The sequence below is a fragment of the Dromaius novaehollandiae genome, chromosome 18 (assembly GCF_036370855.1).
Source record: "Dromaius novaehollandiae isolate bDroNov1 chromosome 18, bDroNov1.hap1, whole genome shotgun sequence".
NCBI lineage: Eukaryota > Metazoa > Chordata > Aves > Casuariiformes > Dromaiidae > Dromaius > Dromaius novaehollandiae.
The window spans coordinates 6,472,614-6,498,490 of NC_088115.1; the positions used below are offsets into that span (position 1 = coordinate 6,472,614).

Genomic DNA, 25,877 nt, shown 5'->3' on the forward strand with positions numbered 1-25,877 from the left:
ATGCACAGGGACGGGTGACTGTCCAAGTAGGTGGAGATGGGGTTAGGCGAGCTAAAGACTATCTGGAGTTGAAACTGTCAAGGAACGTGAAAGGCAACAAGAAAGGCTTCTACAAGGACATGAGTGGCAGGGGAAATGTGGGCCTGCTGCTGAATGAGGCAGGGGCCCTGGTGACAAAGGACATGGAAAAGGCTGAAGTACTGAATGCCTTCTCTGCCTCAGTCTATACTGGTAAGACTGACCTTCAGAAATCCCAGGCCCCAGAGACCAGGGAGAAAGTCTGGAGAAAGGAAGGCTTTCCCTTGGTGGAAGAGGATCACATTAGAGATCACTTAAGCAAACTACGCATACACAGGTCCATTGGCCCTGATGGGGTCACTCACAAGAGCTGAGCAAGCTGGCTGATGGCATTACAAAGCCACTCTCAGTCATCTTTGAAGGGTCATGGCAATCAGGAGAGGTGCCTGACAACTGGAAGAAAGCACTCCATTCTTCAAAAGGGGCAAGGAGGAGGACCCAGGCTGGTGAGCTTCACCTCAGTCTCTGGGAAGGTGACAGAACAGCTAATCTTGAGTACCATTTCCAGACACATGAAGGCCAGGAAGGTAATTGGGAAGAGTCAGCACGGGTTCACAAAGGGGGAATCATTATAGCCTTCTACAATGGAACGACTGGCTGGTTAGATGAGGGGAGAGCAGTGGATGTTGTCTGTGTTGACTTCAGTAAAGGCTTTTGACACTGTCTCATGTAACATCCTCATAGGCAAGGTGAGGAAGTATGGCTATATGAGCAGACAATGAGATGGACTGAAAACTGGCCAAACTGCCAGGTTCAGAAGGTTGTGATCTGTGGTGAGAAGTCTAGTTGGAGGCCAGTAACTAGTGGTGTACCCCCAGCAGTCATACTGGGTCCAATACTGTTTAACATCTCCATCGATAACCTGGGTGATGGGACAGAGTGTACCCTCACAATTTTGCTGGTGATACAAAACTGGGAGGAGTGACTGATACACTGGAGGGTTGTGCTGTCAGTGAGAGGGATCTCAACAGGCTGGAGAAATGGGCAGACAGGAACCTTATGACAGTGCAAATTCCTGCACCTGGGGAGGAAAAATCCCATGCACCACTACATCCCGGAGGCCAACCGTCTGGAAAGGAGCTTTTCAGAGAAGGACCTGGGATTCCTGGTGGACAGGCTGACCATGAGCCAGCAGTGTGCCATTGTGGCAAAGGAGGCCAATGGTGTCCTGGGCTGCACTGGGAATAGTGTTGCCAGGAGGTGGAGGGCAGTGTCCCTTTCCCCCTGCTCAGCCCTGGCGAGGCTGCACCTGGAGTGCTTGTGCAGTTCTGGGCTCACCTGTACAAGAGAGTTATGGAGCTGCAGGAGCGAGTCCAGTGAAGAGCTGCTAGGATGATTAAGGGACTAGAGCACCTCTGGTATGAGGAGGGGCTGAGAGATGAGGAGAAGAGAAGGCCTGGGGGGATCATATCAGCGTGTATAGCATCTGATGGCAAGGTGTAGGGAAGATGGGGCCACTGTTTTCAGTGGTGCCCAGTGACAGGACAAGAGGCAATGGGCACAAAGTGACACACAGGAGCAGGGGGGTTCGATCAGATGAATTCCAAAGGTCCCTTCCCACCTCAACGATTCCGCGAAGCGTTCAGGTGTCGGCAACGCCTTCACAGACCTTCTTACCCTTCTATCATCTGCTTTCCTCTCCCTCCCATGGCGTGTTACAAAATAAGCTATTGTACTGGGAAGCTGAACTTCCTGCTAACAATGATACAGCTTTACTCCCTTGAGGAATGTCATTCTCAAACTCTCTTTCTTTCTGTTCTTTCAGAGGAGGGTGTAAAAAAGGCTCTGTGTGCGGGGGAATGAGGAGAAATCGGTACCGGCTGCAGCCCGAGCCTCAGGGCGCAGCCCTGCCCTGGCAGAGGTGGTGCAGCGCCTCACTCGCCCTCCCGCCCCGCCGCGCCCCCCCCGCGGCTGCCCCCTCCCCGGCGCCTGGCGCTGCCCTCGGCCCCGCCCCTCCCGCGGCTGGCGGGGGCGGTGCTGAGCTGCGCGGCGGGGCGGGGGGGCGCGGCGGGGCCCCGCGCGGCCATGGCGGGCGGCCGCGGCGCGGGGCGGCTGTGGCGGCTCTGCAACCTGCTCATGGCCGCCTTCTTCGGGCTGGCGGCCGTCGTGCAGGTGAGGCGGCGGCGGGGCGGCCGGGGAGGCTGCGGGCGGCCCTGCGGGAGCGCGCGGGGCCCGGGCTGGGGCTCGCCGGGCTCCGAGGGGCTCTTGTTCTCCCCGCGACGTGCCGCCGGAGCGGGGCCTCTCCGGTAGCAGGGTTAAACACGCTCTGAGCGTTGCTTCCTCTGCAGGTGAACGACCCTGACGCCGGACTGTGGATAGTGAGTATGGCTCCGCGTCTTCCTCCTGGGAACCTTGAGCAGGTCTCCGGGAAAAGGGCAGAAGCCCAGGGGCTGCGCGGCGTGGGATGCTGTCACCCCGGCAGGCCGCCGGAGGCCTCAGCCCCGCTCAGGGTGCTCCCATCTGCCCGAGCGTGCTCTGAAACGGGGCTTGGAGTAGCGAAAACCTGCTCCCTGCTTTTAGCCGAAGAGCAAATAGGTCCCTGGGAAATGGTCTCTTTTCTCCCCGTACCATCACTGAGGTGTTACTGTAGTGATGACTGAGGTCTGACTGTACTTCCAGGATTTTCTGTTTCACCTCAAATTTGCACCCGCTTCAGTGTTTTCTGTGCCAAGCACCACTTGTCTTGTTCCTCCTTCCCTGAGCCTGAGACCGCCTGACCAGGCTACCTCCCATCTTCACATGAGTTGTTGAAGTTGCTTTAAATCCCCGGCTTGACTGCATTGTGTCGACCGCTCAAATCAACAGGGGCTTTCTGGCAGCTCAGAAGAAACCCAAGGAAAATTCCCTCTTCTCTTTCCACTCTGCCACTCCTCTCTCTCTGCAGGCATGTGGACAGCATGGTGCCTCTGATTCACTATCGATACGGTTTGGAGCTGGGGCTACAAAGTAGGGTTGTCTTTGCAAGCGGCAGGAGCCGCTGCGTGGTCAGGGGTTGTCCCCTTCTCCGTGCACTTTCCCTGTGTAGGTGAGCGCAGCCGTCCACAGCTGGTTGTGTTGCAGCGTTAGCTTTTCCAAGGAGAGCCACCCAGCGCAGACAGATGGGCACAGGGTACAGAGGAGTCTCCTAAGGGCTTTCCCTGGAGGATCAGGATGCAGCACAGGGACTAGCCTGAGTGAGGGGAAGGTGGGATGCGGGGCACTGCTGGAGACCTGTGCAGAGAGCTGGTCAGGCCCTGAGGACTCAGGTTGCCCTGAATCTGAGGCGCAAGGGCTGGGGCTCAGCTTGTCCGAAGACTGTACGGTGCAATGATACTGCTTGGTGAGCAGGGAAGCATTCCGGGTTGTTGCGCATAAAAGAGCACTATTGGTCTAGAGGTATGCCAGAAAGACTTAAAACTGTTCTGTGCATCTGACAAACTACTATGGAAAAGAAGGGGAGCCTAGTCTAAAAACAGAAGTATCTGTGCAGATGAATGCTTCTACTTCCTTACGTTGCTGGCGTTTGCTACAGAGTAGATGTATGTCTCCTTAACAGGTAGTCTACTTTGTGCCCGCTGCCCTTACGCTGTTTGTTGGCCTTAACCCCTCGATAACAGGTATGATACTATGTGTAAAACAGAATTTCTGGTCAAAGTTCACCCCCAAAAGGCTTGGTTTTATTGAGTCATAGATTAAGATCAGGCTGCATGGAAACACTACCTGCTGGTAGCCTATTTCTAGAAAAGATGGCCTTTGCTTTAGTATTTGTGGTTGAACATGATTGAAATGTAACTCAGGACCCCTGAAGAAGGCATACCACTGGGGTAGTCTTATCATTGCACTCCAATTACAGTTCTCTAAGAATAAATGGAGCAGAAGCCTGGGAGCATGTGTTAACCCTGGCTTTGACATTGACATTAGCAGGTTGTCTAATCCATGTTGTTTCCTTGTTGTAAAACTGGAATTTTGCTTATCTACCTCATATAAAAGCAGTTAAGCTCTGTACAGTACTTTGAAGAGCTAAAGGTGTTATTTAGCGTAAGTGTTATGACTGCCACACAAAGTGCATGTACAGCAATATAGACTTTTAGATAATTTTCTGTTATGGTTGAATACCAAGGATGTATGCTAAGAGGGCAAAATCAGGCTACAGTCACTACATGTAGAGAGAATCTATGAGATCTGATTAGACCCAGGACTCAAGAAAATAGGTATTTTTTTAAAAAAACAGTGGAAATAATTTTAAAATATTTTTGTATACAAAAAGTGACTGTATTTCATCTGGATGAATACTGCTTTGAATAAGCTAAAACGACACTTATGCCAAAAAGAAATATTTCCAGGAGTGCCTGTTCTTGTCACAAATAATACCATTAAAGGCTCTCAGCATTCTGACTACTCTAGGCACGAAAGGTGGCAGCATTTGAGAAAACTCAAAGGGTGGCTGTCTGTGTTTTTGAACATTTCAGGGGAGGTTTATTTGTGTGATATGTGTAGCTTCAACATGTGGCATTTGCCTTGTCAAGAGAACCTGCATGTTAAACTTAAAAACAGGTGTCTGTTGCTTGCACCAAGATCAATGGGAGATAAAGATTACAAATATCACAACTGGTGTGTACCTGGATATTTATGCAAATTCACTAAGGGCCATTTGTCACTCAGGTCTATGGAAGACCCAGATCCTGCCTCTACGTAGCTGCAGTAAGCTCAGCCAAATGAGTAGTTTACTGTGGAATTGATAGTAAAGTCGAAAGTTACACTGAGTTCCTGAATTTTGGCAGCCCATCATCTTTAACGTTTGCCTGGAGGGGTCATTGCCTAGAAAAGACTGCTTTTAACTTTGTGGTTTCTTGCTGTTGACACTACTGAGGTTGGCTGGCAAACTGCCTGTGTCATTTGCTCACCTCTCTCCTATGAGAACCTGGGGATGGACATGAAAAACCAGAAGAATCTCTGGGCCCATTCAGATTTTTCATAACATCTGCATTTCTGTGTTTAAAACATCAGTCCCCAGCCCACAGAGATGTCATTAATGTTGCTAATAATCACAGGCAAAGTTTCAGAGTCTTATCTGGGAGTGTAAATGAAGGTGGTAAATTCTCTGCAATGTGGTAGTTGCTCAGTATCCTGGATGACTGGCTGGCAGGAGTTGGGAATTGCTCCCCTGGAGTCCTGGTGTTCCTCTGGTATCACTGCTGGGAGTGTGGCTATTGCTATAAGCTCTGGGAAAGCCATTCATCCTGCTTAAAAGACATTAAAAAAATTTGTATTCCTCCTCCTCATTTTCTGTGTATATTGGATCCTGGAGCCTGTTTTATTTGCTAGGGAGAATCGGAAGCTGTTTTCATTGAGGGTACTGCTGCGAAGAAATTGCATTTCTGTGAAAACAGGCCTCAAATCCGCTGGCTTACGCTTTCAACAGTACTTTTGAGCAGCTTTCCTTGGTCATAAAGATGCTGGCATTAATTCCGCCCTTCCTGCCCAAGATATGTATGTTTGCTGGAGGCATCTGTTTTCCAGCAACTCAGATGCTATTCAGTTATAGGGTATTTTTCATGCTACGCTGCAGTTAGTGCCAGTCTGTTTTTTTCCCCAGATCATCTTGTTTGGAGGACCCTCTGTGATCTTCATTCTGCTGGTTGTATTGTTGGGATCATTCTCTTAGCTTGTTCTTTGTTCGCTTACACTCGAACAAACATCTTGCATGAAGAGGAAGGCAGGTGAGTAACGAATTTTCTCTGCATGAATTCAGCGCACCAGGCCATTTTTGAGGTAGCTGTGACTTTCTGGTAGGTCATCTTTAGGCTGAGCTTTATTTGTTGACCTGTTGCAGTGAGTAGTGTTGGTCCAGAGGAGTCAAGGCAGGGAGGAGCAACCACAGTGTTACAAACCAGCAATTTGCTGGATAAAAGAATAACAGTGAATAATCTTGCTTGAATTACACCTGATTGGGTGAGGTAGATGTAATTAGGGGCAGTTCTGGCTTTCAAAGACCACAATAGCAGCACTGTGAAATAGCCTTGTGTTCTGTTACTGGAGCTGTAGAAATGGGAGTTATAAACTGTTAAAAACTCTTGAGATGATACCATATACCTGCTTATCTGACAGGTTCTGCTGAGTCCTTGAATTGCTAGGGATTGAAGGGAGAGGGGAACAAACTCTCACTTGGTGAAGACTTGGATACTCGTTTGTTTGCTTAAGTTAGGTGCTTGTTCAGTATAGAGGGGAATTAGTGGCAGCTGCTGCTGCTGTTTACAATATGGAATACTGGGTGTTGGTTTGCTGTATATTAATGAGGTGAATGTATTGTGGAATATAAGTTTAGCAGTGGAACAAAAAGTGGAAGCAGGAATTTCTGCAGTTGTACAGCTGGGTTGTGTGTTTGCAGATTTGTGGTGTGAGGCAAAGTTACTCAGTGCAAATGCCTTTAAAATTATAATCCTAGTAAAATATAGTGAATTTCTACAAGGGAGAGAGTGTATACTTGCCCTACTCTTTTGGAGGATTTTTTAATTTTTTTTACAAGCAAACACCTGCATTCATTATTCTGATCTAGTTTTTGTCTGGCTTTTTAGAGAGTTGTCTGGTCTGCTGATTATTACAATATGGATGAGTCTTTGTCGCAGTTCAGCAAAGTAAGTTTTTTTTTTTTTTTAATCCACTCATAATTTGTATTTAGTTGACTACCTTCTTGAAAACATGTAAGTGATATTGGCTGCTTGTTTTTCTGCTTCATGTTACTGTCTAAATCTTCTCAGATACCTAAGCAGTAGTATTTGGTGTTGCAGCCTGTAAGATCTTGCACAGGTAAAAGTCTGCTGGGGAAAAAGTGAAGCCGAACAAAAGATGTTTTCTGCTTTCCGTGCGGGGGGTGGGGGAGAGGCACATTTTCCCTTTGCATATGGAGAACGTGCTGCTTCCGTGGAACAGGCTAGTGGATGCTGAGCACAACTGCTAATCAAAGTTGCAAGACCATTTGTACAACTACCAGTTTACAGAAGTTTCTGAGGTGTCTGCCGCATTCTTCTGGAGCAGACTGGGGATTCAGAGTTCACAGAATACTTTCAATGGCAGGCTGGCCACAGTGGCTCCACACTTCTCCCCAGCCTCCTCGGAGGTCTGTGCTACAGATGTTTTGCTGAATTGCTGTGTTAGCTGGGAGCATGAAAAAAAAACCAATCTGCCAAACAATACCTTTGTGCTGGCAAAACATGTCCCAGATGCCGCTATGCAAACAGGAGTGCTTTTTTCACCTGGTTTATATAGCCTGAGAAGGCAGCAGAAAAACTTTCTGTTGGCATGTGGTAACATCTTTAGCAAAGGACTCTGCTGATAAAGCTATATGAGCTTCATTATTGTGGCAAAGGCTCTCTACTGTCTTTAGCCAATATAGACTCGTAATACCAACCATAGCCCTGTATGAATATTTGGTAAAGGATTCTGATATGAAATAGCACTACTGTATTTGTTTCTTCGTAGGAATCCACTGGGTGGAATTCGTTTGATTGCTGCAATCTTGGTCTCTTTCTTTCCCTTTGTTATATGGCTGTACATTTACATGAACAAAGAGATGCGAGCATCTTGGCCAACTCACTGTAAAACAGTGGTTTAATCAGATGGGAGAAAATACGCAATAAATATTCTGACCTTACTTGCCTCTGCTGTTCTGTTCTTAATGCAAGGTTAGTATCAGTTTGATAGGACCGAGGAACGCCTGCCTGCTTGCCACAATGCAGTTTTGAGATTTGTTAATGAGGACTGGAAAAAAAATCATGTTGTCAAACCTGAGTGGAGATCTTTTCTATAGAAACTGTTGTTCAAACTGTTCCTTCATACATTTTCAAAGTACCGTTGACCTAGTGTGTTCTAATGTTAGTTATTCAAGATATCCTGGCATCCCTGGTCTGTTCTCTCCTGACACCTGGTACCTTGCGAAATCTGCTATTCTGTGACTTAAGGGAAAAGTAGTTGCAAACTTTTTGTTTCAACAGATAATTATTTGCAGATGTAAAACCTTCAGATTTCTCCCTGTTTTGTCCATTAATAAAACTAACTGAAAAAAAAGTCTGTATTTCTATGCTATAATCACATGCAGAATGTATCTGAGGATATATTTTAGGATCATTACTAATATTTTTGTCATTATCTTTAACTAAAAATTATTGTTTTTATAAAGTAATACATATGACTTTTCTAAAGAAAATTCAAAGAAAGCTTGCATATATTTATTTTCTGTGAGATGCGTGCTCAAGACTGCCACCAGCAGACATAGTCACTATCACAACTCTCTGCTTTTCACAGAATATCTCTGTTTCTAGAAAGCAGAACATATACAGCAGTCCAGACAGAGTAAGCATGCTCTATCATCACTAATCCTGGAAAAGGAAGCACAGGTGAATACACTGGACACACAAGGTGGCTGGGTGAGAGCCAGTATAGGTTCACATGCAGCACAGCAACATGCTTTAAGTCTTCTCAAGTCAGGGCTTGTTAGCTTAATATGGCTGCAAGCTAATACAGCTAGATATGTGCAGATTACGGCTGGTATATCTGTGGCATTACATGATGCCACAGTCTTCCTGGCTTGACACTTTTTTAACTTAGACCTCTCAGTACTGTGCTGATGTAGCATAGATGGTCCCCATTTTCCTTGGGCCTTGCTTTAAAAGACTAAAGTAATTTTGAAAGCATCTATCTTAAGATGACTGTAATAGGCTACAGGATGAAATCTTCTGCCAGACTGGAGACATTGTTGACTTAGATCTTTGGGGAAAAAAAAAAAAAGTTGAAATGCTGATGAGCAGGAACAATTCTGCATGTCATAAACCTGAGCAATATAAAAAAAAGGTGGATTTTTAAGACAACCTTGTTAATATGGTTTGTTTTTTCACAGTAGGTAACAATCCATTCAGGATTGGGTGTTTTGAGTCAAAACTTTGCATTCAAGTACATTTATTTCACAGTTACTGACCTTCTCTATTCTGCAAGAAGAGACTAGGTTTGGTTTCTTACAAAAACATAACTTATAAAATTTTGTATCTGAGAGAAAAATGTTTGAGGAAAAATGTATAAGGATCAGCCAAGCAGATCTTGCTATAAACAAAGATATGCTGAATCCCATTGCTGCAGTAGATGCTATTATGTTTTAGTCTGGGTAGTTCCTGAAGAAGAGCAATTTGTATTCATGTGCTTACCATTTTCAGTAATACATCACTCTGTCTGAAATTCTGCCCCTTCCCTTTAATATCATTTTATCATCATAGACATAAATAGTTCCAAAGGCATTACTTTCTGGTGGAGTTTCAATAACCCCCTCCAAAGTCAGATGATGAACTCCATGGGAGTCTACACAATAGCCACCATCATGCAGGTGCCCTGCAAGGAAGCACACCACACACTGATGAGCATGTATGACAGAAAGGGCATCTTCGTAATTCCAGGCTAGGCAAACTCTGTCTGAAGAATCTGGATGAATGGGCAGGTGACCTGCAGTTGAGAGGGAAAGGAGGAAAAGAATTACTTCAAGTACAGACATACTAACAACACTCAGTACAGATGCCTCCACGTTTTGAATTCTCTATAAATGATACAATCGCTTTGGTGCAGAGCCCAGGGAAACTCTTAGAGCATCTTTAAAATGCTGATTTCTCATGAAATATCCTTCATTTGCTTCTTTATATAGCATTTTATTATCTAAATATTTAGTCCCCTCTCAGTGGTACTCACTGATATGTATAAGATCTCTTCAGGTTTGTCACTCACTCTAAATGTGTATTTTGAACAATAACACACACTGCCTCTTGCTGGGAAGTTTAACCTTCTATCTGTATTCAGAAAGCTCATTTTTAGTATGAAACAGCATTGTTTTTCTCATACTTTGCAGATTACATGCATATCTCACTGCAGCTATGAAGCTACTGCATGATACTGGATGTGTTTTCCCCAGCTGGCATACTTTGGCCACACAACTTTTTTGGCATATAACTTACAGTCACCAGTACTGCCCTGTTCTGTGTCTGCTGCTGTTCTGCTCTTTGCTGTTATTTAGGTATTTTTGGTGTGGTGGTGATTTCCCTACCAAGTTCTCAGAACCACTTCCCCATCACTTGGTTGTTGCTCAAGTCCCTGACATTTTCTGCCCCCAATATGTCAGTCCCTGAGCCTCAGCAACAACTGTCATTCTCAGTAACGTTCTTCATACCTGCTGCATAACAACAGCAGTGTTTTTCCCCAAATCCAGGACTCTTCTGAAGGTTCTGAATGTCCTCAAAACAGGGTAAAGTATGGGAGAGAATAAGTGTTTGCAGGTGAAAGGATGACTAAAGGATGCTAGGATGCTCGACAGCTATAGAAATAACAGAGCACGAGAATGACTGGAGTATCCAGTTCTAACACCTGTAGCGTATAATTAAGTTGAGCAGATGAGATTCCCTTCCAAAGGCCTCAACACGCATGCATTCAGTCATATGTATAAGAAACAGACCTACCCATAACTACAACTTTTTCTTGGTTTTCATCAGAGGTTTTAAGGACTTCATTGAACCAGTCCAGTTGGTCTTGGCTAAATCCCCCATTAAACTCTACAAACTGTGGTTCTTTGAGTCCTGCAATGAAGAAAGAAGGTCAGGCCATATGTGTATGCACCCGGTGTTAATTCCTCTGTTTGCTTTATGTGGATCTTGACATATGATAAATGGTTTTCTTCATTCTTATAGCCCTTTTTGCATCTGTTGGATCAAAACTGCAGACTACCTGGATAAACAAGAGAAAATGACTTGTTAGCATTTTGGGAGGGGGTTGGCCACACTGCATGCACAGGATGTCCACTCTTGAGTCCCCGTACTCCGGCGCTGGCTGGACTTCACTCGATGCTCCCTGCAGTAGCAGCTGTGCTAACAGGGCCCTTTTGTTCTGATGCTGCAGGACACACGGCACGCTGTAAAACCATCCAGAAAGCACCTGAGCAGCAAGACAGGTACGTGGGGGCACGTGCCGTGTCCACCTGGAGACCTGCTCCTGACTCGGCTCTGAGCAGACAGCAGCCGAGGGCAGGGGACCAGAGAAGGGGATAGAAAGAGGGGGGCAAAGGCTGTGGCTTCCTGAGCAGCGCCCCTGGAAGCACCGCTTAGGAACAAGGAGCTGCTTTTGCCTCGCCCTGGGAAGCGGACCCCGGGGTACGTCTCCCGCGCCTGGAGGGGCCGGGCAGCGGCGAGGCCGCGGTACCTGCGGGGCTGTTGAGGTTCTCGTTGGGGTTCTTCTCCTTCAGCAGCCGGAGGGCCTGGCGGTGCCGGGGCGCGGCCGCGTCCCTGCCCAGGACGCTCAGGTCGTAGGCGTCGAGCACCACGAAGCGGAAGCGCGGCGCCGGGCTGAAGTGGTAGGCCTGGCAGTCCCCGGCGGCGCCGGCGGCCGACGCGGGCCGGCTGTTGAGGCCGCTGCGGGCCAGGCGCTCGCGGCTGAAGTTGTACAGCTCGTGGTTGCCCCAGACGTGGTGCACGGGCGCCGGGAGCCGCCGCAGCGCCGCCAGCACCCGCTCCAGCGCGCTCTCCGCCGCGCCGCGCCGCGCGTTGACGCCGTCGATGGTGTCGCCCAGCTGCAGCACGAAGGCGGGCGGCGGCTGCTCGGCGGCCCACGCCTCCACGGCGGCCCGCAGCAGGCGCAGGCTGTGCCGGTAGTAGCGCCGCCGGCACCCCCAGAAGTCGTAGCCGTCCTCCGCGTCCGCGTACTGGATGTCCGCGATGACGCCGAAGGAGAAGAGCGGCGCCCCCTCCATCGCGGCCGCCGCTGCCCGGCCCGGGGCGGGAGGGGGGGCGCCCGGAAGGCGATGGCGGCGCCCGGAAAGGGCGGGCGGCGCCGGCACGGCAGCAGCATGGCGGCGGCGCTGAGGTGCGCGCGGCTGCCGCGGCCCTGGCGCCTCGCGGGCGGCGCCGTCGCCCTCGCGTGGGGGCAGCCGGTGAGGGCCCGGGCGGCGCCGCTGCCGGCGGGCGCTGGGCGCGCCGCCCTGCTACGGCCGCCCGCCGCCGGGGCGCAGGCCCGCGGGGCGCTGTCGCGGCTTCCGCCGGGCGGCGGCGAGCGGGCCGGCTCGCAGAGGAGGGTAAGTGGGGGGCAGCCGCCCCTTCCCCGCTTGCCTGCGCCCCCAGCGCCGCCGCGGTTGCGCTCCCCCCGCCCGCGGCCCCGTTCTGTCCCCCCGCCCCGGCCTCAGCCCGGCGGCGCCCCCCGGCGCGTCCTCGCGTCGCTCCCCCGTCCCCGCCCGCCAGGCCCGGGCGCCATCGGTAGCGGCTGTCGCGCCTGGCCCCCTCACCTGTGGCCTCCGGCCGCCGCTTGTCCCGGCCCTGCGCAGGCCGCGTCACCGCGCGCTGGGGCCCGGAGCCCTCGGGGACCCGCAGCTGGGGCTCGGGAGCCCCCCGCCGCCCTCCCCGCTGCTGCAGGGCCCGCCCGAGCCCTGCTTGGTCCCGGCCCCGGGGGTACGGCAGGGTTAGCGGCCTGATCGGAGCATTAACGAGCTTTGTTTTCAGTAGCTGGTGTCTTGGCGGTCGCTGATAGCAACCTTCGTGCTGTGTGGAGGATTGCTGGTGACTATGAAAAAAATGAAGAAGATGAAGGAGGAAAGTGAGTGTTTGTTCGCAGTCCAGTGGCTTCCCCGCTCGCTCCCCGCAGCCACTCCGCCGGCCGCCTTCGCCGCGCTGCGCTGCTGAGCGGTCTCGCGCAGGTGGTTGTATCGCGCTCTTCCTTGCGTTACCCTGTCCCCAAATGTGGGATTGTAGAGCTTTTTTTTTTTTCCCCCAAACCACTTCCTGTTTGGCGAGGCAGAAAAAACAAAGTAGAATGTCATATTTCTTATTAAAAGTATTCAGTTTTGCTGTCCTGCTGTAGTTAAGTCTGAAGTAATTTGGATCATGATTTATAGTGTGCTATTGTGTGTGTGTTTGTATAAATGCTTCTATACCATAGAAAAGTGAAAGTATTAAAAAATTCTTAAATATGCCTTTGCTGTTGAAGTGGTTACATTTACTTATACTTGCTGCTGTGAGTAAACATGGCATGAGTCAATGCAAAAGCTGGAAAGGAGAAATGTGTTTGTTATCATGGGATACAGATATGCAGGTAGGATTTTCTGAGCACATTGATTTCTGTATACGTAACTTCTGTAGGCATTTGCCCATTCTGCAGTGACTGCTTACTGTTTTTATTTTCATGTTTTCAATACTGAAACTCAGAGATAGCATAGCCACTAGGATATGTTGAATTTATAAAGGATGGTGATTTTTCAGTTTAATACTAAGCCAGACTGTGTACCTGTCTGTCTCTAAAAAACAAAAATTGGAAGTACGTGTTTGGATGACAGTAAAAGAGATTATTACATTTCAAAGGAATTTGCTTAAAATCAGATGCTCTGCTTTGAAGTCTTGTTCATGTTGGACTTGCTTTACAATGGCCATCGGTAGATCTTGACATTTTGAGGTGTTGGACTGTGATTCTGCCAGGTCACCTTACTCTCAGACTTTAAATGATTCTGGAACTTGAGTAGAAAGGGGTGTGTATGTGTTCTGGAAGTTTACGATCTCCTTTTGTTTCCTATAGAGCTGGAGAAAGAACGGAACCGAGGCATTGGCAAACCACTACTGGGAGGGCCCTTCTCACTCGTCAGTCATGAGGGACAGCCCAAGACCAACAAGGACTACTTTGGCCAGTGGGTGCTGATCTACTTTGGCTTCACGCATTGCCCTGATATCTGTCCTGATGAACTGGAGAAAATGATCGAAGTGGTAGAAGAAATTGGTATGTGAATTCGATTAGTATGGAGGTTATTTTTAGAAGAGGTCAAAGTTTATTGTACAATGTTATGTATGATGGTAAGTGATGATCTTGTGAAAAAAATACTGTTAGTTACTATTCAGTATCTGAATCGGAACCTGTCATACGAGGAAAGGCTGAGAGAGCTGGGATTGTTTAGCCTAGACAAGAGGGCTCGAGGGATCTTGCCAATGCATGTAAATATCTAAAGGGAAAATATAAAGAAGATGGAGCCAGACCCTTTTCAGTGGTGCCCAGTGACAGGACAAGAGGCAATGAGTACAGACTGAAACACAGGAAGTTCCATCTGAATATAAGAAAAAAATTTCTCACTGTGAAGGTGACTGAGTACTGGAACAGGTTGCCCAGAGAGGTAGAGTCTTCATCCCTGGAAATTCTCTAAAGCCATCTGGGCACAGTCCTGGGCAACCTGCTTGACCTATGGGGTTGGACTTGATGATCTCCAGAGGTCCCTTCCAACCTCAGCAATCCTGTGAATCAACTAATAGATGATACATGCATTAACTTGTCTCCAGTTGGTGGAATGTCACTGAGATCTGATATTGAAAACATGATGAGGCTGAGATACAATATTTAAAGCATGATAAGGCTGACCTTTCTGGAACTGAGGACTTCTCTTTAACGTAATGTGACGGTGGCAGCTTACAGTGGAAGAGAGAACAGTGCCATCACAGAATAAATATCTTTGCCAAGAGGTGTTGTGTGTCTCACTCGTTCTCTCTCGCTCGTTCTCTCTCTCTTGCATTCATTCATTCATTGAGTGCATGTTTATATGCAAAAATATTTGCCTGTTCCTGGGAAAATGCAGTCTGCCCAATGTTGATTTAATAGGAGGTAAAGGCTATGGAGCAACAACACTGAATTTAGTTGGACTTAGCACAGTAATGTATTGTCAATCCTGATAGTTCGTTCTCCTGACAGACTTCTCTAGCTTTTCATCTTTACTTTGGACCTCTGCATGAGACTAAAGTTTCCTCTTGGCCTCATTTGGGCATTTCTTCTTGTTTTCAGGAATACTCTGACTCTAATACCCCCTTTGACTTCTGAGAATCACTGTATATTTTGGTACAAATGGTTTTCTCAGGCTGCAGCTTCTGAAGAGTTACAGAACAGGAATAATAGTAGCCAAGCAGGTGGAAGGATGAACTAAAATACAGAAAATACAGTGCAGGAGGCAGGGATGTGGAGGGTATGACTGGAACATGAGGAAAAGATCTCAAGCTGTGTCTTCACCTATCCACCCATTCCACCATCATCGGCATGTTTTCATTGTACCGACCGTCATACCTCGATCCCTGGATCGTGCCCTGGCATTTCCTGCATCAGAGCCAGTTTGTCACCTCTCATAAGTATGGCAGGGTGTCCAAGTGAGAGCGTGAGAAGTGTAGCTGCACGTAGCGCAGTGTGTTGGATTTCGTGGCCCTTATTTCCTTCAGAACTTGTATTATATAAATTAACCTGCACAAAATAGTCTTTTTTTGACACTTTTAACATGAATCTACATCAATCCTAGTAGCTTGATTGTAACCTTATTTGGAGGGAGCGGAGAGATCGTTTTTAGTTTGCTGAGGAAAATAACATTTGTTAATCTTTCTCCTCGCAGATGGAATTCCATCTTTGCCAAATCTGACCCCACTCTTCATCACCATTGATCCTGAGAGGGACAATGAAGAAGCCATTGCCAGATATGTTAAAGGTATTAGTTTTCTCTTCATTTATGTCCTATAACATGTAATGTAGAGCATTGAAAAGGAGGATCTCAATAGGATTCTTTTCACTAAAATGTGTAAAATGTCTAAATGTCTTCTTTCCATGTAGAATTTTCTCCTAAGCTGATTGGATTGACTGGTACCAAAGAACAGATTGAACAAGTGGCCAGAGCTTACCGTGTATATTACAGCGAAGGTCCCAAAGATGAAGACAGTGATTACATAGTGAGTAAAAGTAGAGCCTTTGCCTAATAGTAGACTGTGGATAAAGTAGGATATAGATTTTTAAATTGGAAGACAACTGTTATAATCTGTGCTGTAGTCCTACATGACAGTCATCTACATATTACGTTTTGTCTTAGAGATCTCAGTCAGAACATTGTTCTGTGCCCTTTTATGAGCTCACAAGCTTATTTAAAAATGCTCCAGAAAAAAAATGCACAGTGCAAGGATTAGATACAGAATAACATACAAGCTAATAAGCCTGGGGATAAATTGATACCCCCCCCCCCCCCCATAATACTGTAATGTTTTTGTCTGGCTATTTTCCCTTGTTTTCCAAAGTGAAAATAGAACTGGGGAATTAAGGTAACAGGAAAAGAAAGAAAGGAAAGGAAAGTGAGTAAAAAACCATCTCCTGCTAAACTGAGACCGGGAAGCAGGGTTTTCCTGGCAAGAAACTTGGATGATGCAAAGTTTGCCTACAGGTGCTGTGGAGGTTTTCCTCCAGTGTAAAATATTCCTAGAAAAGAGAGTATGTTAATGCTAAAGCAAGTGGGAATAAAATAGGTACAGAGGACTAGTGTGAAGGGGTAACTAAGGCTAAACTGGGTGGTCAAAATCTCATTCTTTGGAAGTAAATGGGACTGATTGTAGGGCTCAGAGCTACTGTCAAGGCCTTCCTGACCTGCCACAGTGAGTGGGCTGGAAGAATGAGGCAAGTATAAGTAATATGAGAAATGTGGGTACATGTTATATCATCTTTTTTTTTTCTTTGTTACAAGAACTAAAGGGCATCAGAGAAAACTAAAAACAGGTTCAAAAAAATGAAATGTTTCTTGATATAATGGGTGGGTGAGAAGTGGAATCATTGCTACAGATTTTGTGGATGGTAGAAGTTTACATGAGTCCACAGAGAGACCTGATTATTCTTTGGAAGAGCAATCAGTTGAGGATTATGAAATAGGTAGAAATCATGCATAGCTTAGGAAGCCTGTGAGCCAAAAAATGGTTGGAAACTGGGAGATATTAGAGGAAAGTAGCATATTTTTGTGCTGGTTTTATACTCTTCTTTAAAGCAACCATGGATGACTGCTAATTCAGACAGGATGCTGGAGCAGATTGGTTTTTGATCTGATACAGTATTGTCTGTTCTCACCTTGGTGGTTATAACAACCTCACTGTAACAAATAATTCATGTGGATAAAGAGATTGGTGGAAAAAAATTGATGCATAGAAAGAAACAGCAAGAGTAACACATGACCTCAGTAAAGAGAAGATAGAATCACACTGGCATTATGTACCACTGAGTTACTGAAAGGGGTGTTAGGTGGTGGATCAAGAACTTGTTTTTGCTTATATTGGCAACTCAATAGCTACAATAGTCTGTATCTGGGATATTGTATTACATTTGAGTGGAGAGGAGGCGCTTGCTGGAGAAATCCAACACCAGTTTAAATCAATCTAGCATCAATCTAAAGATATTTCTTAAAATCAGACTTGCAAAAGGGAGCTGGTGGAGATGCAAGAATAGGCCATAGGAACAGGATTGGCAGAGGATGTCTGCTCAGGATGAGGGAAAGAATCCATAGAATCTGACACTAAATGAGTACATTGAAGTTGAAGGGAAATGATGAAAAGAGGCCCCAAAGGTAAAGGAGGATTGCCATTCATGAAGTAAAATATGGAAGCAAACTGCCCATGGATTCTAGGATGACCATGAAAGTAAAGCGCAGGGATTTGGCCAAAGAAAATTATATGGATGATAGCAGCTTCAAGGGAAGCTGGAGAGTAAAACCAAACTGTAGGAAAAGAACAGCAGATTGCAACTGTGGAGAGGATGAAACAGGAAGATGGATTCAGGATAACAGGGAGAAGGGAGCTGGATTTTGCTGAGATTGTTCTAAACACCAGGGAGCCTTCTGAGTGTAGGAGAGGGGAAGAGGAGTAGAGGGCAATGGGGAAGGAAGGCCAGTGGATTTGAGGCAGGAGAGCAGCCTGGGGAGTTTCTGATGCAGTACTGCAGAAGAAGAATATATCTGAATCTCTTCAGGATTTGGCATTGGCTCTTGGTTTTGATAGATAATGAGCTCTGTGTTTAGGGCAGGTAGGCCAGAGGACGCTTAGGTCCCTCTGAAACAAATTGGAAAGAGGGTAACAGCAATAGCAGATCTGGGAGGGAAAGCTTGAGGCTGGCTTGTGTGCTGACCTGAGATGTATCCAGGTAACTACTACTCTGTCATGTTCATTTATTACCACGACGGTCTTTTCCCCTTCCCCTGCACTGTTTTGCATGGACCTGTCATGCCAGTCAATGATTAAGACTGATGTTTGTGCAGGAGCAGATTCTCTTTTCTCTGCAGGCAGCTGGGAGATGGGGAAGAGGTCCAGGATAGCCGGTTAGACTTCTCTGCTTGTTTTGGCTTGAAAAGAGCATTGAGTATTGTATCGTTCCTAAACATCTCTTTGCATTTTAAACTATTATTCATCTATTACTAGTTCCTATTTAATAATGAGGACTATATTTAATCTTCCACAGGCAAGGAAGTTAAGATGCTCTGAGCAGGCTACTTCATTTTTTTTAGTAGTTTCCAGTTGAAAGACAATAGGACCTGAATTATGATTCAAATTCTTTTAAAAATTGTAGCTCCTGGTAGTTGATTTTGTGACCATATCTTGAACATTTAAAAATCTAGAATTAAATGTTTGACTTAAACCTACTTCAGTAAAAATTTTAAGAAACAAAGGTTCCTTTGACTTTAACACATTCTTTTGTGCCATTAACGCATTTTTAGCTTCTAACAATGCAAATGCTTATGTGCTTGCTTAAATTCAAATGCAGACTTACTTTCACAAACAGCTTCTTTTTCTCCAGTGGGCCTAAGTTTATGTACTCACTTGAGCACTTGCAGATTCATGGCTTCGTTTTTCAGCATACTGTGTCTTTGCTCATAAGAAATGCTATCATAGTTAGGTGCAGACCATACCTGCAGTGGCGTTTTAAAAAACAAAAAGCAAAACAAAACTTAAAATGGAATTAGTTTCATGTAAGTCAGATAGAAGTATCTCAAACCTTCAAAATATTGTTACTTGGAAAATTTATTTAGATTATTTCAAATTCTTTCCCATTATCTCTGCTCTGACTCCACTGTGATTTCTGTAAATGCCAACGTAAGTAGACAGTAGAGGGAGCTCCCTCCCAGGACACTGCATTTCCCTCTTCACTGAATCCTGTATCCACAGCTTCCCTCATCCGGTGATGTTCTTAGTCCTTTGTTTGCTCTGACAGGATACTTGATTTAATGAAATACCTCAATTTATGTAGGATTTGCATCATACTAACAGCAGAAGCTTGAATGCCTTGGGGGTCATGGAGCACAAGGAGAGGTAGAGGAAAACTGGGAAAAGTGAGGGGGAAAGTGCTTTAGCTTGTACCTCCTTTGCATTATCCTCAGTCCTGTCTGCGCTGAGGGGGAGGGTGCCTGCAGCTCAGGGAAGACCCTTCTGCTTTCAGTATTCTTTCACGCATCCTGAATATACAGCTAGTTTTCTCTCTTGTTGATTTACCCCCCCCCCAAAAAAAAAAAAAAAAAAGGTCTCTGAGGTGATGCTGACTTGTTCCCGATCTGGCTTTAGCCTGTTGGTCAAAACTCTTGTCAGGCATTTGAACTAAAGGCTAAATGGGGCACTGTTGCTGCAGATTTTGAGAGATATGTGGGATCTGTTTTACAAAGCAGCTATGTGCTCTCTTGCAGGTGGATCATACAATAATAATGTATCTCCTTGGGCCAGATGGTGACTTTGTGGACTATTATGGGCAGAATAAGAGGAGCTCTGAGATTTCTGCTTCTATTGCTGCTCACATGAGAAAATACAGATCCTAAGCCAGAAGACTTTCAAAGATTGATGCAAACATCCGCTGTAGGTTTGGCTATAACTGTGCATTGTATTCAGTGGAGTTACCATTATTGAAAATCAGTAAACAGCCTTCCCATTGGATATTATCTGCAGCAAGATTTCAGCCGTGAGATGACACTTGGGACTTCTGTGAAACGTTGGGAGCAAGAAATGGAAAACACTTTTCATTTGGAAGGGACCTCTATATCACTGGTAGAATTGTTTTGTGTCTTTTGGCCAGACATCAGTGAAGGATGATCCCGGTAGGAAGGTGATTACTTGATGAAAAGCCATGTGAGCCATGGCATCCTCAGAGGACCCCTGCCATCTTTTTTATTCCTGCACTATTTTGCCTACTGGCAGAGGCACTTCCAATATCGTAAGCAGAAAGCCTTAAGAGTACTTCTTTATCTAGGTTCAGAAGATGAAGAGCACTGAAAGCATTAGCAGCTTGCACACATGGGACCAGCCCTGTAGTCTGCCTGATCTTCCTCATTTGAGCACAGAAGTGAAATGTTTCTTCTTGACAATTTTCTCCTTATCCTTTGTGAAGATTATTAACCTTAGTTGTAAAAGAAAAGGGGTACTGAGTTGCAAATATATTTTTCTTCTGGTCTGAATGGTTTGGTGCGTACCCTCAACCTGACTTGTGCTATGCTGAATAATGAAGTGGTAGGGATGAAGGGGGTCTGTTTCCATGCATAGGGCTGTCAGTCAGATAAATTTTATGCAATGCTGCATTTGAAAATAAAAGACTGCTTTGTACAATTGCTTTATTCCTTTTTAAATTTTGCAGGAATCACCTTCCAGTAGATGAAAGAGTGAATGTTGTATGTGTCTGGTACAGTATGAGATCTTCAGGTATTAATGTGCCAACAGAGACAACGTACAGAGTAGAGTGTCCAGGCTGTGTCATTTGTTTTTCAGTTGTACCGTGGTTTATGCAAAAATGATCTCAATTTTAGAGTGATTGTGGGGGTGTATTTTCTTTTTGTTTCTTAGTTTGAGTTGATTGTAATAGAATATTATTAGAAGCTTGCATACTCGTCAGACTTCATTTTCTTACTGTGTTTTTTATACCTCTTCAGAAAGTAGTGCTGATCTCTAGTATCACAAACCGCGGCATAAGCTGGTTTATTTATTTATTTATTATCTTGCTGAAACCTAAAGAATGACTCACAAGACAGGTAGCGATAAATTTTCTATTTTAAGTCCCACAATGTTTCAAATTGAAAATAAGTGCTACTACAGAAATTGATTTTTTTGAACTCCTTTTTGCATGGAATTACCATATCTGGTAAGGTACTGGGTGGAAGAGGCATAGAATAAAATGCAGATGCTAGAGACAGCATCAGTTAGAGTAAGGAAATATTTTACTAAAATCACTGCTGTGGCTTGAGTGGACAGTTGTGGATGTCACCAGGAATAAAGAAGCAAGTAGAGAGAAATGCATGCAGATACTTCTAACACATGCTTTTATAATGTTTCAAGCAGAATTGAAGCATTGATGTTCAGTACAGAGAAGAACCTTCTTTGTGACCAGATTTCATATTTAAATCCCTGTAGCTGTTAGAAGTCCTATCTTGGTTGTGAGTTTGCTGTGGGGTAGACGGTGGAAGCAAAGCATACCAGTGTGTTTCTGGGCTCTGTAGGCAAAGGTTTTTCATCACAGCGCAGAAGTGTCTGAGGTGTTCTTCACTGTGTGCTCCTTACCTCTGTCTCCTTGTATGTACAGGATACCAGTTAGTGACACTTCGTATAAACTTGCCTATGTCAGTTAAGCTGTCATTAACACATCTCCGTGTTGCTGTAAAACGATTTCAGTTGTGATTAATGATTATTGATGGTATTATTGGTGGATTCTCATGCCATTTATTTTTTTTAGCCTTTTCCTATGAGCAGCAAATAGGGTTGGGCTTTTACCGTTTTGAAACTCAAGCTCATTACCTAAAAAAAAGAACTACAGGCTAAGGCCAGAAATTCCCTGATAGTAAGCTGTATGATTCTGTAAGATTTTTTTCATTGGAAGAAATTTTGAAACAGAGGACATACTAAGTTAGACTGAACAGTTTTAGAAATGGAGAGATCATAGCAGGGCACTCCTTTCTCACTGTGGGGTGTAAGAGAGAAAGTTCTTTTGCCTAGGGAAGATGCAATATCTGCAGTAAATTTTCAGCTTCCCACAATCCTGAAAAACAGCAAACTTCACAATTCTAGATCAGTTATAAAACATTACTAATGCAGGTGACAATACAAGTCAGCTCTCTATATAGTCTGTATAGACTTTTCTGTAGTGAGCTGCCAAGGATATCAGGAAGGTTACTGTGACAGAATGTGGCTAACACTTCCCCCTGCTGATAAAGCTCTGCTAATGAAAAAAGATTCCTAAAGATCTAAGCTATCTTTTTGCCTCTCAAATACTAGATAGAATAAGGGAATGTTTGGGGTTTTTTTGTTTTCCTGTTTTAAGGGATCACCAAGATTCCTTTAGAATCAGTTTGCAGTGAAAGTTTTAGTGTCTCAGGTGAATTTAACCTTCATTCACACTTGTTGAGGATTTTTTTCTTGCGCTGGCTGGTTTGATTGCATTTAGTATAACCTAGGCATCAGGCTTCTTAGTGCTCATATAAATGTTACAGCTAGGCAGCCCTGCTTTGGTGGCATTTTGGCAACTGGGGGCTGAACAGCATCATCAGCCAGTGTAATAGAGTACTGCAAACCCTGGTACGATGAGGCTGTTGGCAAGGTGTCCTTCAGGAACAAGCTGGCTACTGCGGTCCATGGTGTTGAGCTTTAGGTTGCAAAGATGACTGGCCATTTAAGAAGGCTGGTTGAAACTTAGCATCCTCCCACAGCCACCAGGCCCCACTTCATCCTTGCTGCTTGTTTACAGCCTGAGGAAGAGAGCATCCTCATCGCCATCCCAGGTCAAGGCTATGTGTGATCTGAGATACTGTAGCTCTTGCTCCTTTTGTCCAGTAACTTTGCAGGTATCTCTGTTTTCTGAGCCTTTTCTCACTTAATCAGACTTGTGTGATCCAAGCATTGGACTAGTGCTTTGAAGATGTCCTCCCATTAGGCAGTAAGCAGGCCTGTTGGATGAATAAGGGGTCTTAGGTGCTCTTTGGTGAACTACAATATGGAGCTGAAGGCTGAGCATCGTTTTCTTGGCTCTTTTTTGCCTAGCTGTAAATCAGTATGTATCCTCAGTCAGGCAAAACAAGTAATGTGCCGACTGCTGAGAAGTTGGACAGAGCTATGGATAGTCTTCTGTGATGCCAGGGCTTCTGAGATTCTTGGTTGCAGCCAGGGCTTTCCAGTCCCTGCTGCTGAAGTGGGGTGCTCACCTGGAGGTCTCAGGAGCTGTGGCTCCAAGGCACTGTGTACTGGGCTGCTAAGGAGCTGCCCAACCTTGGGACATTGAATGTGCTTATTCAAGTTATGTTCTGAGCTGTGCTAGGTGGTGAAAGGACACAGTCCTTGCTATTAGGTACGAACTGATAGGCAAGTCAGTTTTACTGGGCAGTTCTTAGGTTTGGCAGCCTATTTTCTGAAAAAAGAAAAAAAAATCCTCCCAAAAGGAAGATTTGAAAGATTTGGTTGAGTTCAAATGGAAATCAAATTGTTTCTGGAAATCTGCATTGCTATTGGATTGTTTAGCCCCTGACATCTGACCGGCTCTGTATCAGTTGCGCACGTTCCTGGGAGTATGAAGATTTGTGCTCTGGAAACCTGGGCAGGAATGAATGCATCTGTGTCTGTGCAAGACCCAGCTCATTCTGTGTTTTAAGCTATGTATTGCTAGTTTGATAAAGCAGGTTCTTTCAGTATGCCAGGGAACTTATTCAGCTGCAGCTTATAAACCTCCTTGTTCTCCGAAAGTTCTTTGTATCCAGTTGGGTTTTGAACACTCCACACCTTCTTTGGGTAACCTGTTCCAATGTTCAGCCATTCTCACAGTCAGTACCTTGGTTTAAAGCACCAAGCCCAAAGCCTGCACTCGTCTTGCCCAAACTGCCCAGCCCTGGTACACACTTCACTTTCTGGCCAGCCTTTGCTCAGCAGGGGCAGCTCTGTGATCCACGTTTACCTGCAGCTTCATATTTTCCTGAGGTCTAGCAGGATCCTCCTGGTAAACGGAGTACTGACAGTCTATGGAGGCCTCCCTGGAGCTTGCCTCACGCCTTGCAACAGCTCTGTGTTTATTGTGGGAACCAGGCCCTGTGATTCGGCACAGCTAGGAGAGGCAGAGGTGACACTTATGTGGCCTGTCTTACGTAATGGTTTTGTGGTTAAGAGACTCATCCTGCAAGATCATTGAGATTTAGGCTCCCTCTAATCAGAAATGATTTAGGTATCCTCCAGCCATAGGAGTGTGGTAGGAAATAGGTCTCTGCAGCAACACAAACAAAACCTGGAGGTTATACTGGGAGCATGATCATCAGCTGAGTACTGTAAAGTACTATAACCTCTATGCTACAGTCAGGCTTCCTTCTCCAGCTCTGCTTCTGGCACTGATTCTTAACATTTTTGGCATACTGCATCCCAGGTTATTTGGGGAAGGTGGGAGACATGAGTTGAAAATCCTCAAGGTAAGAAAGGTTTTGATTCAGGTCTCCTGTTTCCTGTTGAAAATCCTCAAGGTAAGTAAGGTTTTGATTCAGGGCTCCTGTTTCCTGGCAGCTTGTCCTGCTGGAGGTGATCAGAGCCACCCATGTTAGAAAGTATGGGAAGCCACAAGAATTGCTCATCTTTGCGTCTGCATTGCCCCAAGCACCTGCAGTTCCAGAGCAAACAGGCAGTGCTGAGTTGAAGCTCATCTGGAGTCACCCTCAGCACTTCAGAGCTGCCTGCAGCACCTTCACCTCTGTGCTGAATGGGCTTACAGCAACAGTGATGGCTCTCCTGACAGGCCTCAGCCATCGTTAAATGTAGCCTTATGCCAAAGTAAGAGAATCCGCCTCATCTTTTGAGGTGTCCCTTTCTGCCACACCATTTCTTAAGTTATCTGAGACTTTTGCCTCTGCAGTGTCCTGCGGGAAAGTTTTACATGCTTTAAAGTTGGAGTATGTCTAAAGTGCTTCCTTTTCTCTGCAGTGCACAGCCTGATAATTTCAGGGTTTTTTTGCTTCAGGAGAAATAATGAATAATTCTGCTGTGTTGTGGGAATGGTTCTCTCTACCATTCATGATTTTGCAGTCTTCTAACCTCTCCTTTTCACCCTATTATTTCCCCCCCCCCAATCCAAATCAATTTATGGTCTACTTACAGCAAAGCTGTTTCATAGCTTTGGCCATCTTTATTTTTCTTTCCTGGATCATTTCTCCTACAACTGGATCATTTCTCCTACAACTATGTGTTTTCTAAGAGGTATGATCAGTAATTATGTGAGTGAACCATGGATTGGTACATCCTATGTGAGGCTTTCTTCTTTTCTCCCTTTCTTTGCTAATAATTCGTAGTTTTCCAGTGCTTCCTACCCTCTGCTGAGCACTGAACTGACATTTTCTTAGAAACATCTACAGTCACTCTCAGATCTTTTTTGTGAGTAGTAGTTAATATGCAATCCCCCATTCTGAATGGAGACTTTCAATGAATCCTAATTACTTAAGTGTTTGAACCCTTTAAAAAAATATTTAGGGACACATACCACAAAGTTGCTTTTGAAAACTGCATCCCTAATTCTTGATTTCCCCAAAGAAGCCCAGAATCATTCCACCAGTCAGGACCTGAGTTTGGAACCTGTATTATTTTTTTTTCAGAATAAAATAGGATTCCAGTAACACTCTTTCCTCCTCGGGTTAGGCTAGTCAGCTTGGACCAGATCACTGAAGCAATAATTACAGGCTATACAGTTAAGAGTGGTGTGAAAAGCTGGCTGGAGAGATGACAGGATTTTCAAATTCCTTCCTGGCTCAGTGCAGCCAAGATAGGCCGCTGTCCATCTGTGTGCATCTGTTTTTCTGCACGCCCTCCTCCCATACACACACATCCGCAGGCTCTTGCTGCGTAAGAGGAGGGTCACCCCCAGCATGAGTCCGAAGGCGGTGCTATTTGGTAGGGATAGAGCCTTTGTTTAACTAGGAATGGCAGCAACTAGGAGTTGAACAAATCTGTTCCAACCTATGATTTGCCGTTGATGAATCCTGTGCAGTTATTGTGTCCTGTTTCTGTGGCATTGTA

General features: G+C 45.5%; 3 protein-coding genes across 4 annotated transcripts; 2 read left to right on the forward strand and 1 right to left on the reverse strand.

The window, feature by feature from the left end:
• Positions 1 to 2,049: 2,049 nt before the first annotated feature.
• Positions 2,050 to 7,708, forward strand: TMEM220 (transmembrane protein 220). 2 transcript variants are annotated; one of them, XM_026120604.2, is made up of 6 exons: positions 2,050 to 2,190; positions 2,367 to 2,396; positions 3,614 to 3,674; positions 5,654 to 5,777; positions 6,633 to 6,692; positions 7,537 to 7,708. In XM_026120604.2, exons 1-6 carry the CDS (start codon positions 2,104 to 2,106, stop codon positions 7,667 to 7,669), a joined length of 495 nt encoding a protein of 164 aa, XP_025976389.2. In that variant the 5' UTR covers positions 2,050 to 2,103; the 3' UTR covers positions 7,670 to 7,708. The 2 variants fall into 2 exon arrangements, with proteins under 2 accessions (XP_025976389.2, XP_064378585.1); XM_064522515.1 differs by lacking the exon at positions 2,367 to 2,396 and having other exon boundaries at positions 2,066 to 2,190.
• A 552-nt stretch (positions 7,709 to 8,260) lies between these two features.
• ADPRM (ADP-ribose/CDP-alcohol diphosphatase, manganese dependent) lies at positions 8,261 to 11,901 on the reverse strand. The gene is made up of 3 exons (XM_026120578.2): positions 11,281 to 11,901; positions 10,545 to 10,661; positions 8,261 to 9,543 (listed from the first exon to the last, which is right to left on the reverse strand). Exons 1-3 carry the CDS (start codon positions 11,825 to 11,827, stop codon positions 9,257 to 9,259), a joined length of 951 nt encoding a protein of 316 aa, XP_025976363.1. The 5' UTR covers positions 11,828 to 11,901; the 3' UTR covers positions 8,261 to 9,256.
• On the forward strand, positions 11,859 to 20,462 carry LOC112995543 (protein SCO1 homolog, mitochondrial). Its single transcript, XM_064522513.1, has 6 exons — positions 11,859 to 12,148; positions 12,573 to 12,663; positions 13,636 to 13,833; positions 15,473 to 15,565; positions 15,688 to 15,803; positions 19,553 to 20,462. Exons 1-6 carry the CDS (start codon positions 11,879 to 11,881, stop codon positions 19,679 to 19,681), a joined length of 897 nt encoding a protein of 298 aa, XP_064378583.1. The 5' UTR covers positions 11,859 to 11,878; the 3' UTR covers positions 19,682 to 20,462.
• The last annotated feature ends 5,415 nt before the right edge of the window (positions 20,463 to 25,877 follow it).